Source organism: Balaenoptera acutorostrata, chromosome 7, assembly GCF_949987535.1.
Source record: "Balaenoptera acutorostrata chromosome 7, mBalAcu1.1, whole genome shotgun sequence".
NCBI lineage: Eukaryota > Metazoa > Chordata > Mammalia > Artiodactyla > Balaenopteridae > Balaenoptera > Balaenoptera acutorostrata.
The window spans coordinates 76,388,395-76,402,009 of NC_080070.1; the positions used below are offsets into that span (position 1 = coordinate 76,388,395).

Genomic DNA, 13,615 nt, shown 5'->3' on the forward strand with positions numbered 1-13,615 from the left:
CCTGTTCCACTTGCTTGCCCAATTTCTAATTGGGTTGTCAACCTTTTTCTTACTGATTTATAAGAACGCTTTTATTTCAGATGTGTGTCCTTTGTTAGGTGTATGTATTGCAAATTTCTTCGCATGTGTGGCTTGCCTTTCATTCAGTGTGTTTTTGGCTCTGTCATTTTGTTAGTCTTTTTTCACCTTTGCTTGGGAGATTGGCATTATCGTTCTTTTGAAGGTTCTTATTACCGTAGAATGATGGGGATGAGAAATGGACATCAAATAATTTTTTTTTTACCTTTGGATTAAAATCTTACTTCTCATTAATTTAAAATCTGAATAGTTTATTTTTCCCTCAATAAATTAGCCTCTATTTCTCTCAGAATTATCAATCAAGGATTCAGTGTGTGGAAACACAATAAACATCAGGTCTACTTATAGTGAGGTCCCAGGAACTTGCCATATTATTTCTTGAAATTTTTCAATTATTTCTTGAAATGAGGCCATTCATTGAGACACTTGTTTGTAATTTAGAAGCTTTAGAATTTGTTACAGCACGTTTTATCCTATATACTAAAATCTTCCCTATATGAATTTAGATTTTTAAAAAGATGAACGAATTAAAAAATCCATCCATTTGGGAAGATCTATAGTGTTAATAGAAGCAGAGAGGTGGATGAGGTCTTCATCTAGTTCTGGGGCTTCAATCTCTCCAGGGAGGCAGCTGATCATTAAACCAGAAAATGCAAAGCAAATGAGGTAAAGATGCCTCAGCATCTCCTACAAGCAGACTGGTTGTACCAACCACCATCTACTAGGTGTTTTTATATACTAGGCACTATAGAAAGTGCTTTACAAATATGCCATTTAACCTGCAACAGCTCTGAGTAGTATGAGAATCTCTATTTTGGAGATAAGCTTAGGTGACTTGCCAAGGCCAGACAGCTAGAAAGGGCCAGTGAAGGAAACCAGATTTTAGCGGAGTCCCAAAGCCTTTCTTTGACCTAAGTTCTCTACAGCACTGTGTTTCATACTCTGTACTGCTGCTGTAAATAAGCTCAAGATTTCAGGATCTGACAAATGACCTGCCAGGGTGCTAATAAAGCAATCTGCAAGCATCACGTCACAGCCACAGGCAATAATGTGAGAAATAAATGAAAGAGGGAAAGCTGCCTGAGGCTGAAGACAGGCAATATCTTCCAATCTTTTGTCCTTCTTAGGTATCTGTTGGTTTTCCCAGCTCTGTAAAACTGCATCGTTAGAATAAATATCCACATCAGAGTACTATGTACATATGCACGTCTTCAGTGAACAAATCCTTCATTTCTTTAGGGCAACAGCTACAAAAGATAGAGGCTTCCTTGTTGTTGAAAATATTGATCCAAATTGCCCCCCAAATTTTAGGATGTGTCAGTTGCAAGGGCAGCATCGCAGAGTCACCAGAATTAACTCAAGTGTAAAGGGCATCTTTGGTTCATGTGACTTTTCAAATAACTTTTCTAAAATAGCAGATTGCAAATGGACAACCCAAATATTGGGGTTCTCCATCCTCTGATCATGTCTTTACAAACAAATGAAATGCAGTCGATGAGAGAGAGTTCTTATGTTCCCTATATGCTAACAGTAAATAAACTACAAACAAATAGTAGCATCTCCCTGACTAGACTGTGGGATGTCAAGGAGGGGAGGGGCTGCACCGATTGAGGGAGTTGGCGGTGCCACTCTGCCCCCCTCCTGGTAGTAGCCATCTTTTAAACTCATTAGCAAGCATCTTTGGGAGTTGTATGATATAGTCTTAGACTTAAAAAAAAAAAAAAAAAAGCCTATATAGTCACCGTGACGAAAAATGAAATAAAAGGAGCTAAATCTTTGTGTTTGTTAATGATTTAAGGTTAAGAATGTCTTGGATGACATTTTGGAGAAACTTCCAGAAGAGTTCAACATGGCAGAGATAATGCAAAAAAACCCAAATAGAAGCCCCTACGTCCTTGTTTGCTTCCAAGAATGTGAGAGGATGAATGTTCTCCTTCGGGAAATCCGGGTGTCACTTCAACAATTAGACCTTGGATTGAAGGTAAGTTTAAAAGTGAGACTAGAGCAGCCTTCATCACATTCAAAGATACTATGTGGCCTTTTTTTCTCCCTGCAAGGGAGAGCTGATGCTGTGTCCTGACATGGAAGCCCAGCAGTCTGCGCTGAGTCACGACGCAGTACCAGAGAGCTGGAGCGCACTGGCGTACCCGTCTACTTACGGCCTGGCCCAGTGGTAAGCACCCCACGCCTGCTCCTGCCGGCCATCGCCAGCCTCACTGCTGGTTTGGTGTTCGGAATTATGCCTCGTAGGGACCACGAAAAATGTACTTTGTGATTGTATTCAGCCATAACTGTGCAAACCACCACCAGTTCCACTTGAGTTAAAGGCAAAAATCAATTAAAAGTCAGGCTCAGAGCAAGATTCGAATTCTGCTTCTCACTGAATAGCTATCTGATCTTGGACAACATACCTGACCTCTCTGTTTCAGTTTTTCATCTGAAAAATGTGGAGAACAGAATTCCCTCCTTGAGTGGATGGGATTTAAATGGCCACGGGAGGCACCCTTAAGTTTACCCTCGCATCACGTTATACCCTTATTTTCGAAGCCAGTGATTACTAATGCCATTTCACAGCGAACTCCTAAAATGGTATGCAGTAAATCAGACTGCCTTCAACTTGGGGGTGTGACCGCAGTGACATGCCACAAAGCCAGGGACAGAAATTCACAGCTCCCTGAAAGCCAGTGTTGTCTCCAACCACAACTTGGCCTTGGTGGTCAGCACAGGAAGTTTCACAAGGCTGGCTCTATTCTTGGCTTTTTCACATGGACATTCTTTCTTCTCACTTTCCTAAATTTTTCTTCCATGCACCAGAATGCTACTCTGATCCTTAAACTGGAAGGTCCCATTAGAATTCCAAGTGACTGCACGTTGGAACTGCCCCCCACCCACCGCCAGGCACGCAAGGGTTTGCTTGGGGGGGTCGGGGGGGGGGGTGTGCAAACCCAGCGGAAGGTGCCCTGTGGAAATGCCACAGATGGCAGCAAAGCATTGCAGCAGGGAAGAGTGAGCAAAGCCTCTCACTGGATTTCTGTTAATGCTATGAATATCTAAAATCAGATTTTATTATTTCCAATTAAAAAAAGGATTTATATTTACACTTAAATTTTATAGCAATAACTTCAGACTTATCTCCACCATCTTATTTTGTGCTTCCTAAATTCTATATTTTTCTTAGCTTCTTCTTTTCCAAACTTTTCTGACTTCTGTTGGTTTAAGTTTTCTTTATCCCATGTTTATCCCTGTACAGTTCCTATTATTTTAGGAAGACTCTTGATGTTGTAACATAAACAACTTTTGGTGTTTCTAACACAACGCAAAGTCAATACTTTTTTCCTTTAGACATTTTAAGCTCCTCCTGATCTGGAACTGTAGTTCAACTTTATTTTAAACCACAGTATTTTTGTTTTGTTTACAGTCGGTGATTATTTTTGCTTAATAACATGTATAGATTTCTTTGTTCACTTTTGCCTTTTTTTTTTCTTTCCTGTACTTTGATTTCCAACTAAGCTCTCCTAACCCAAATTATTTGGGTAGAACTGGTATTAATATCTCCACTTGACAGACGACTGAGACAGATTTCATGTTTCTCCCAAGACAATCCAAGTATTAATTCTTCTATATAAGTGATTTATAGATAAGTAATTTGTATACATGACAAGTAGAAGTAAAACCATTTAAACTTCTGTCATGAGATTCTATAATTTCAAGACAAAAAGACCTTTCAAGACTTATTTTTGCTGTTGACAGACTGTCCCTTGGGAATGTTTTTAGGATGCTTTTGTCAAGGTCATTGGCAAAGATGGCCTGTGGTGAATTTGACATATGTTTGAGAAAATGCAGTTATAAAACTGTTGTGGTATGGAATAGAGATCATTCAGAAAAATAATGTTAAAAGTATACAACATTATAATTTATTTCACCTGTGTCACCTGTACAGAGTTGTCATAGTTCAGCTACTATGCACTTTCAAAAATCATGTCAGATGACTTATTTTAAAGCCCAGCCACCTACGTTTTTTTCCTCACCACAAACAGCATATCCAGAGACCATGCCATCAGCCATAGATATGGTAAGAATTGCCCTGCTGCATTATAGCCACCAAAGCGATGTTCCCTGAGAGATGTTTGCAAAACTTATGTATTTCTGCTGTATCTTTCTTTTCGTTCTCATCTTTTACACCTTTGGCACAGGGTCCTATTTACTTTTAATCCTAAAATAAAAGTGAGCCCCTTTCCAGTTGGCATAAATGCAGGAAGTAAAGTTCAGGCCACATTGGGCCATGTAGTCAGCACTGAAAAAGGCAAAGAGGAAAGGAAAGAAACTGGGCTTGAGGTTCTCTGAGCTGCTGAATCAAGCATGACTTGAGTCAGATTTTCTCTGGAACCTTCAGTTATAGAAGGCAAAAAAGCCATCCCTCATCACTGAAACAGCAACCAGCGGCAGCGTGGATGCTTGGGGCTCCTCTGTCCTGGATCCCCTCTTCATTGCCCTAAAGGAGGAAGTACACAGCAGGCTTTCAGTGTACGTGGTGGGGAGTAGATGGTATTGTGTCTGAATTCTCTTTACTGCCCTCTCACTCTTGATTAATGGTTTACCTGTATGTAGAATTCTAGATATGATTATTTTCTCTCAGAACTTCAGTGTTATAACTGCACTGTCTTCTGGCGTTTATTGCGGCTGGTGAGTCTTGTTCATAAATACTTGTCATTCCTTCGCAACTAAGTTACTGTCTCTGGGAGGTTTTTAAGATTTTTTTTCTCTTGACCCTTAATGTATTAATATTCTGTAATCAATGCTCTGTAATTTTTACTGCTGTATTTAGGTGTGGTCTTTTAAAAATGCATCTTACTTGGTACTGTGTGCTGTTACAAATGGGAAGCCACAGTTGTTTCCACCCTGTAAAATTCTTAGCCCTTCTTTCTCCAAATATTGCCCTTCCCATTCTCTTCATCTGCCTGAACTCTCATGTTCCATCTGTGTGTCACTCTGTGTGTTCTGGTTGAGTTTGTCAGTTCTGGCTGATCTTCATTATATCTTCAAGTGTCTCCTGTTCTCTTGTCTACTGTTTCTCCCCTGAATTTTAAAAATGTCACTGTCCAAAATCAATTTTTAGTTTCATGTTGCTTATTTTGAGGGGAGGGGAAAGTACCTGACCTAGTTTTGTAATTTTGTTTTTATGACTGCCACCCTTTTTCTTTCTCAAGTTTAAACATGTGTATTAAGTCTTGATTTCAGATTCCTCTTATTTTTATTTTTTGGGTTGTCTACCTTCCTGTTTATTGGATTTGCGGGTGGCTTTTCAGGCCATATAATCAGTTGTCTTCCTACTCAAATAACAGTTTGGCTGGTTATAAAAGTAATTTAGCCCATTCGTTGTCAGAGGACTTTGTAGGCATCGTTCTATTCTCTGATTAAATGCTGCTGTGGAGGTGTCTGAAGCTAACATAATTTTTTTTCCCCTTTATATAAAGACTTTGTGTTTTTTTCCTGGCTGTCCAGGGGATTCTCTGTCTCCAGTCTACATTAAGATATATCTTAGTGTTGATTATTATGTGTCATATTTTCTTGCAACATATGTCCCTGATTATAATGATTCAAATTTGTAACTTAGGAAAACTCACGTTTTCTAGAACTGTATTACTAAATGTGTGTTGTTTCATTCCGCATTCGTCCTATTTCTACTCCAACTCTTTAAACTCGTTATTTCCATTTCATTTTGCTTTTATTTACTATTCTGCCTTACGCTGCTTACTTTGTGCTTTCATTTCTATAATTGTCTTTTCTGAGATTTTTCCAACTTAATTTCCTCACTTTTTCTTACTTTATCTATTTAATGCATAATCTTGTTATACAATCACTCATTTTTAGAAAAACTTGTTGCTGCAATGTTTATCCTCTTGTGACAGCATTTTGAGGTAAAAAGTCTTCTTTCTATCCTTGCTTTTCCTGTTCTTTGCCGTTCTTCTTTGTAGGATCTATCATCAAGTATGTTTTCCCTAAAGCCAGCTATTTGAAAGAATTTAATATATGGGGCAAGGCCCAGGACCATGTTCTAACCTGGCAGGAATTTTCCTTGTGACCCAAGTTTAAATGTGAACGTTTAAAAGCCTTTCCTCCTTCATGGCCCAATCTCAGACAGACGTTTCCTCCAAGTGGTGGTCTGTTGGGCTGATTTCTCACTCAACCCTGCTTCCTTGGCAACTCTGAACGAAACAAGGTCCCAGGAAGTGTCAGTGCTACTTGGTGTGGCCCTCACCCTGGAGAACTCCTTTGCTGCCTTTTTCCCTGGGCTCTTCTCTCTCTGCGCTCCATTTCCCTACTGATTTTAGCAGCCCTTCAACCTACATTTCAGTATCTCCTCATTTTATGAAAGTTCATTTTTCCTTAGCTTCTGTGAGCTGGCTTCCTCACAGGTAAATTTTAGATACTTCCTACCTGGCCTAATTGCCGTGCCCACGGGATGAGAGAACCTGTGTAAAAAGAGCACTTTCTCACACCACAGGCTCTGGATGGATGCAAGATGGTTGGTTCCCTTAATAGCCTTTCCTTTCCCGCTTTCAGGTAATTACTGCACGTGGGAAGGCTAATGCCACGTTTTACTGCCCCTGCCTTTCCTGGCAACTCTGGTCTTATAACAGTCATTGCAGCCTTCCCCTCGCCATCCTTAGACACACCAAGGTGCTCTTTCCCGTTTGTCCCTGTGCACCTCCATGTTGGCGTTTGTCAGACCGGATCATACACAGAACACCTGTGTAGTGTCACCACGTATCACTGGGAAGATCTAAATAAAATAGTGGTTGAATAAATGGAGGTGAATTTTTTGGTCACATTTCCCAGTGTGTCTTGTCCCCAGTCTCAATGGGACATATAATCTAGCCCTTTTAAGGGACAGTGTTCTGCAAATCATCAGGTAACGATTTCACTGGTTATCAGTTGTGGACCTCTCTACCACCACCCTTCACCCCTGTCGCCCCCGCCACGGGCTCTAGTCTTACTGAAAACCTTTATTACCGAAAAGCAAGTCTGTTTCTTCTTACCTTCCACTCACCAGGTTTAACGACCTCCTCTTGCGATGTCGGGAACTGGATACCTGGACACAAGATCTCGCCCTTCCGGCTGTGGTGTGGCTTTCTGGCTTCTTCAACCCTCAGTCCTTCTTAACTGGTAAGGGCTGGGGCAGGGCGGCCCCTGATGCTGACAGAGTCACGCCCCCAGCAGCATCCCAGCCTCGCTTCACCCCAACCCTGCCCACTACAGAGGAAACAAAATGCCAGGCAGGACAGGAGCAGCTGAGAGAGGTGGGATGGGGTTCACCCCTGTAAACGTTTTCCGTCATAGGCTGCCGGTCTCTCACATCGGTTCCACTCTGGCACGGCAGAGCATAAGCCAAATGGGTGTAGCTGTCCCAGTAAAACTCCATCCACCAAAGCAGGGAGGTGGTCCTGCAGGCCTTCGTTTCCCACCCCTGCTCTAGTGCAGCCACGTGGAAATGCCCAAGAACACCCTGTGGGACCAAAGCACGCCTCACTCAGGGAGATGCTCAGCTTATACGGGTGGCTCCCGGGACCCTCCTGTCTATGGCTTTATCCTACTCCAGTCCTGTCTGTCCTCCTCCCAAAGCAATCATGCAGACCACGGCTCGAAAACACGAGTGGCCACTGGATAAAATGTGCTTGACTGTTGACGTTACCAAAAAAACGAAGGAGGATTATGGGCACCCCCCCAGGGAAGGCGCATACCTCCACGGGCTCCTCATGGAAGGTACGATGTCCCAGAGTGCGTGTAGGGTTATCACAGTTAGAACCTTTCTCACTCAGCTTCAAGTTGCTATTTGTCCTTTGCTTATTCCATTTCTCAGCACTCACTCACACTGGTGGTTATTTACCTCGTTTCCGGCTTTCAAACAATTTAAATGCTGAGATAGGATGTGTGTCCAATGTCAGCCAAATTCTAAGGCCATGGCTATCACTTAAAGACCTATACACTGAATTTACTTTGCTTTTTCATCAGTGTAAAAATCTTTCTTCTCCTTTTAAAAAAGCTGTTAACTTCACTCTTGCAGTAAAATACCAGATTTCTCTAAGCCTGTAAGATGCCAATTGTGAATCTCTGGGCGAAGGAGTAGAATATGCAGTATTTTCCAAATTTATTCACCCATGCATTTATCTTGTAGAACACTTCCTCTTACCTTAAAGGGCACTTGGAGAAATGCTTTCCAAGTCTCTGCTCCTTTTTTTAACACTTGTGGCACGTGCTTTAAAGGCAGCGTAGGTGGTATAAACAAGTGACCTGAACTTAGACGAAGAAAAAAAGGTGCAGTGGGGAGGGAATGTGGTGAATTGGACATGTCTTTTATACTGTCCATAAGCATGCAGATTCACTTTTTTAAAGGAAGGACAAACTAGTTTGCTTTACTGCATCTGGATTCTCTCTCACGGAATCTGTTTGTTTGTTTTCATGTAAGTAAGTTTTACACCTTTTAGATTCAAATTAAGGGGAGAGTTCAGGCATTAGCACAGGAGCAAGAGTCTCTGCTTACAGTGTATGCGTGGCCCCTGGGCAGCAAGTACCTTCATCTCCCTCCCATCTCAGTCATGGGCCAGCTCGCTAAGGAAGCCACTGACGAGGAGTGAAGAGACAAAACCGGAACGTTTATTGCCTACAACAAATAGAGGCTCAGTACCAACATAAACAAGCACGGTTGTAACCCTTGGGTTTATGCTGTAGGTGCCAGATGGGACAGCCAATCAGGAGCCATCGTGGACGCCCACCTCAAGGAGTTAAGGTCTGCAATGCCAGTCATCTTTGCAAAAGCCATACCCGCGGCCGCGGACAGACAGGAAACCAAACACACCTACGAGTGCCCTGTGTACAAAACCAAAACGAGGGGCCCCAACTGGGTCTGGACCTTCAGGTTGAAGAGCAAAGAAAAGGCGGCCAAATGGGTCCTGGCAGGCGTGGCCCTCCTGCTGGAGGCGTAACACGGCCCTTGCAGAGGGGCTTCTACTCCTCTCGCCGGCGCACCGCGGAGATGTCCTTGTTCCCGCACGGTCGTTTATTCTACCGAGAGGCATAAAACAAACAGAGTCCAGCTCCTGTACCTTTTAAGTAAGTAACTTACTTAAAAGGTGCATTCGTTGTTTGTTTTTAAACAAACACCATCTCTGAAAAGTAGAGAAGGGGGACAAAAAGAAGCAAATGTAGAAAAAAAGATGGGAACCCTGCTGAAAATCTGTTCATTTTTAGCTCTCCCCAGTACCCTGGCCTCCCCCTTCCTGCAACACAAAAGAGTACAGTATAGATCACATTTTCATCAAAGTTCCATTGAACCTCAAAAACAATATGGTTGCAAGTCTCCCGGCCCATACATGGGGGAGCCTAGTTCTTGTACAGAAACAAAATCTCCTCTAAAAAGTATTAGCCTTTATATTCTTTTAAAAGATAGAAGCCACCGGCCCCAGGCAGCCGCTCCTGCTGGCCAGCAGCCCTCCAGTGTCCCGAATGTGACTGACAGGCCACTTTTTTGTTCAAGTGTTAACAAAAATAAAACTCAAGATCTACAGGTAATTGCACCTTGTAATTTAGGGGAACATTTTCAATATAAATTTCCAGTGACCCAGAGCAGCTTAAACTATGTGGTTTGAACTGTGGTCACTTGTGAGAAGGTAAACTTAAAGGGGATGTAACCCCTGTCACAAGCTGGCCTCCAGGGACTGGTTTGGGAGGTAAAAGATCAAGGCAACAAAGGCAAGAGCTGCTTACACAATGTTTCCTCTGGGGTAACTCTACCCCATTTAAACAACTATGGTTTTTTTTAATCAGCTGCAGATGCTTTTAACAATTCAACCTATAAACAGGCCTGCGTATATAGGTATATCGATTCCTCTCTCGTCTTCCTGAGAAATCTTTTGAAGTATATAAACAAACAATCTTTAAAAAAAAAAAATAGTATTTAGATCTACAAAGAATTTCTGTATACAAACACAACCATAAGAAATCTTAGGCACAAATGGCATGTCTTGTTGGGAGTCCTCCATGGTGAGCTGGCTGGTTCTTCTCTTAATTGTCTTTTACCAGCTGCTTTTGTAAGCTGAGAAAAAATGGGAAGCATTAGTGGGACGGTGGCAAAAGCACAGCAGCATCCTAGGTTAGAGGCCCAACCGTCCCCTGGTGTACCAAGCCCGAACCGGCTCTCCTGTCACCAGCTCAGGCCCGACTCCTCGTGCAGGCCGGCCCCCGGGCGGACTCGCCTGACTCCCGCGTCCCTACATGCAGCCTCCTCGTCCGAGTGCACACGGCCCAAGCCTCCCCTCTCTTTAGCGCTGCCTCGGGCCTTCGCAGCTTTCTCTCAGCCTGCCTTGTAGACTCTTTACTGTCCGAGGCAATCAGGGGGAAATTCTAGCAAAGGGGGAACTTCCCGATAGGGAAAATACCAGTCCCGAGCTTGCCCAATGCAAACAGATACAGGATGACTGGCACTCGAGGTGGTTTCTAAGAATCAGACTGAAACAAGGCAACCCAGTACCTGCCTAGAGGGTCTCCCCTGCTGCACCCGGGAATTACAACCTCTGTTTTTGATTTGTGAGGCTTACCTCTCCAGATATTCCTTAACGTTATTATAACCGTAAAACTTGGCCAGATGAATGAGGATGCCTGTGGCACAGCGACCATCGCGCTTCCGACAGTAACTGCAATTGCAGATGCCCCGGCAGGGAGGACACATCCAGCCCTGGGGAAGCAATGGCAGCAGAAATGCCCCCGTTATCAACAGGCTCCCGCAAGATGAGCTTCTGATTGAGCCTGGATCACTCAGCCTCGCCACCAATCTTTAATCACGTGAGACTCTTGAGATAATCCTTCACCCTGTGACATGTACTAATGTCTCCTTCCTCTCGCATGTTTCAAAAAGGTCCAGAAAGGTTGATCACCCCAGATCACACATGCAGAAACACTGAAACGTGTTGGTTTTAAACAGGACCAGGTGCATAATTAGTAGGCATATGTTCAAAAATTTTTGGAGAATTTCAGGTATCAGAGCAAGTGCAGGGCCCCTTACAACTTCACAGGTCACAGGCCCAGGAAGTCGGCCCTGCTTCTGAGAGCACAGGGTTTCTCAAATCACTCAACCTGAGTAGCAGTTTACATTCACTTGCAAACTAGGGACAGTCTGTTTACCCCCATGACTGCTGCATAAGAGGTCCTGCAGTGGTTACGAGCACAGACGCTGGAGCCAGACTGCCCAGGTTCGAGGGCACACACACTAACCATCATACTATGTATTATCTCATTTTACAGAGAGAACCAAGGGGTTGGGAGGCTAAAAGAATAACAACTGAAATAAACTGCACTAACAGACATGAAATCTCAGAGCAGTGCAGGTGCGCACAGAAAGCACCCTACACCGCGGTATACCCACCCACTGGGCCTGGCCCTGGCAAATCCAAGGTAAAGGACGCTGCTGGAGGAAAGGGACACAGGCTCGCCTGTACAAACCCTAACTCTAAGAAAGCTTGCCTCTGACCCTGGAAAGCACGACGCACTCTCTTGTCCAGTCCTATCTGTAGGGCAGGAAACTCTACTTTTCATTGCTGCCAGTCTCAAGAGGCAGAATGAAAGGAGGGTGGTGAGGGGGGGGGGTCTACAAAACGCAGAGCTCTGCAGCTACAGGTACCCGATAGAGGGCCCAGGAGCCCCGTCCTCAGCTCGCTCCCCCTCACCGATACAACTCAGGCCGAGGCGAGCTCTGTACCTACCGGGTCCAGCAGCGCCGATCTCACGTCCTCCCCGTAGCGATTCCGCAGGCAAGGCCCACAAAACTGTCCTCGCACCCCGCCGCAGCTCTGGTTCCGACACACCGTCTTGGTGTCAATGGTCTTCTGCCGACACTGGTGGCAAGTGTTACCCTGAGGCGGAAGGCGGTGAGTGGTGAACATGGGATTTAGAGGGCGGGGCCCAGGAGGCCACATGGACATCCTAAGTGCACGAAGCAGCCCTGCCTCTCCCCGAGCATCGAGCAGTGCTGTTTCTCGGGTACAAACACTGGCACTCTCCAGTAGCCTGTAAGCACTTTTAGTTCTGGGGCCAGAGAAGCCTCTTAGGGCAGAGGAGACTGAGCAGGGAGCCTGGAAGAAATGAAATGATCAGCTGGACAGAAATGACGGGAGAGACCAGAGCCCACAGGGGTGACAGACAGGTGACAGTGATGGTGAGCCCCGGGCAGCATCACACGGCTCCCACCCAGTTCCCAGCAATCCGGTTATGTTCAGGATAAAACCTCCTGGTTTGAAAACACGGGCAATTAAGTTGAAAACCTTTTAACAGTATTTAAGACACTGTCCCGTTATCTAAAAAGGATGCGGAACAACACAAAGCCATCCTCTACATTACCATTTTAAAAAAATTTAACACATTTCCTACCTACCAAAGATATTCTATCAAACTTTAGTTTCTGTCGGTTACAGAAAATATATATTATACATACATTTTCAATATGTGTTAATATATTGGAAATATATTTCTGTTGGTTATAAAAGCGTATTATTTCTTTCAACGTTTAAAACATAAAAACTATTTAAAATATAACAATTACAACTGTGCTTTTCCAGACTACAGCCCTGCCTCCCCCACAGATAATATGCATTCCCCCAGAGAGACCCGTCTCCTGATTAGAATTACTGCACTAAGCCGTCTCCCCTTTCCCAGTTATAGCCGCTCCGACTCGGAGCCCACCTCTGCGCCCTGGGGAGACGGCCCAAGTGCGTAAGCCCAGATACAGTTTAAAACAAGGCAGGATTTCAAATACCAGTGCCTGGGACTCCCAGTATAAGTGACGGTCGTGTGAATTATTCATCAGATATACTTTACCAGAACTTTATCGTAGATTTTATCTCGAACAGTTATGGCCACATTCTCCAAGTCCTCTTCAGTGATGTCCTCCACTGGCCGAAAAGAAGATACACAGCGGCGGCGTCGATATCCCTGGCATCTCCCCTGCAGAACGAGCCAAAGCAGAACTGGGCATTAGATGGTTTGGGCGATGTAAAAAAAAAATTATAGAAGTTTTAAACTCCTCAGAGCTCTAGGACCATGAATGTTAACTATGTCCCTCTTCTAGTTCCCTGAAATCATTCATACATTTTAGTCATTTGCTGAGCTCCTATCCTTAGTGCCAAGCTTCCGTGATAGCAAGGTGACACAGAACGATAAACCAGAAGCTCAGGGTTTCCCTGACCAATGAATGGTCACCTGCTGCAAGCTCTGTGAGGCCAGGGAAGTGACCCACACTGAACAGCCAAAGCCACAGATAGGAAGGGTCCAAAGTGTCTTGCTCTAGACAGAAAGCACTCCAAACTCCCCATTCCTGAACAGAAAGACCAGAGACATCACTGTACTTGCCCACAAGCAAAACCACGAAGCCACCCGCAGCCGTTATCAGGCCTTTACAGCCTCCGCTGGAGATGAAGCTGGGGTCCTAACCATTGCTCGGGTTAGAGGAAGGACCCTCTTCATGGCCTACAGCTTAGACCAAGCGCAA

At 44.2% G+C, this 13,615-nt stretch overlaps 2 protein-coding genes across 6 annotated transcripts in view; one reads left to right on the forward strand and one right to left on the reverse strand.

Annotated features, from left to right (window-relative positions):
• DNAH11 (dynein axonemal heavy chain 11) overlaps positions 1 to 9,062 on the forward strand; it is a 326,952-nt gene extending 317,890 nt beyond the window's left edge. For both annotated transcript variants that reach the window (XM_057550027.1, XM_057550028.1), the window contains 5 exons: positions 1,877 to 2,059; positions 2,136 to 2,251; positions 7,133 to 7,245; positions 7,702 to 7,842; positions 8,809 to 9,062. In XM_057550027.1, coding sequence (XP_057406010.1) covers positions 1,877 to 2,059; positions 2,136 to 2,251; positions 7,133 to 7,245; positions 7,702 to 7,842; positions 8,809 to 9,062 — 807 coding nt within the window. The remainder of the gene's footprint in view (positions 1 to 1,876; positions 2,060 to 2,135; positions 2,252 to 7,132; positions 7,246 to 7,701; positions 7,843 to 8,808) is intronic.
• Positions 8,714 to 13,615, reverse strand: part of CDCA7L (cell division cycle associated 7 like) — a 219,171-nt gene continuing 214,269 nt past the window's right edge. For all 4 annotated transcript variants that reach the window (XM_007183925.3, XM_007183924.3, XM_007183922.3 and 1 more), the window contains 4 exons: positions 12,946 to 13,071; positions 11,835 to 11,984; positions 10,674 to 10,810; positions 8,714 to 10,171 (listed from right to left, as the gene is read on the reverse strand). In XM_007183925.3, the coding sequence (XP_007183987.2) occupies positions 10,141 to 10,171; positions 10,674 to 10,810; positions 11,835 to 11,984; positions 12,946 to 13,071 (444 nt within the window). In that variant the 3' untranslated portion in view covers positions 8,714 to 10,140. The remainder of the gene's footprint in view (positions 10,172 to 10,673; positions 10,811 to 11,834; positions 11,985 to 12,945; positions 13,072 to 13,615) is intronic.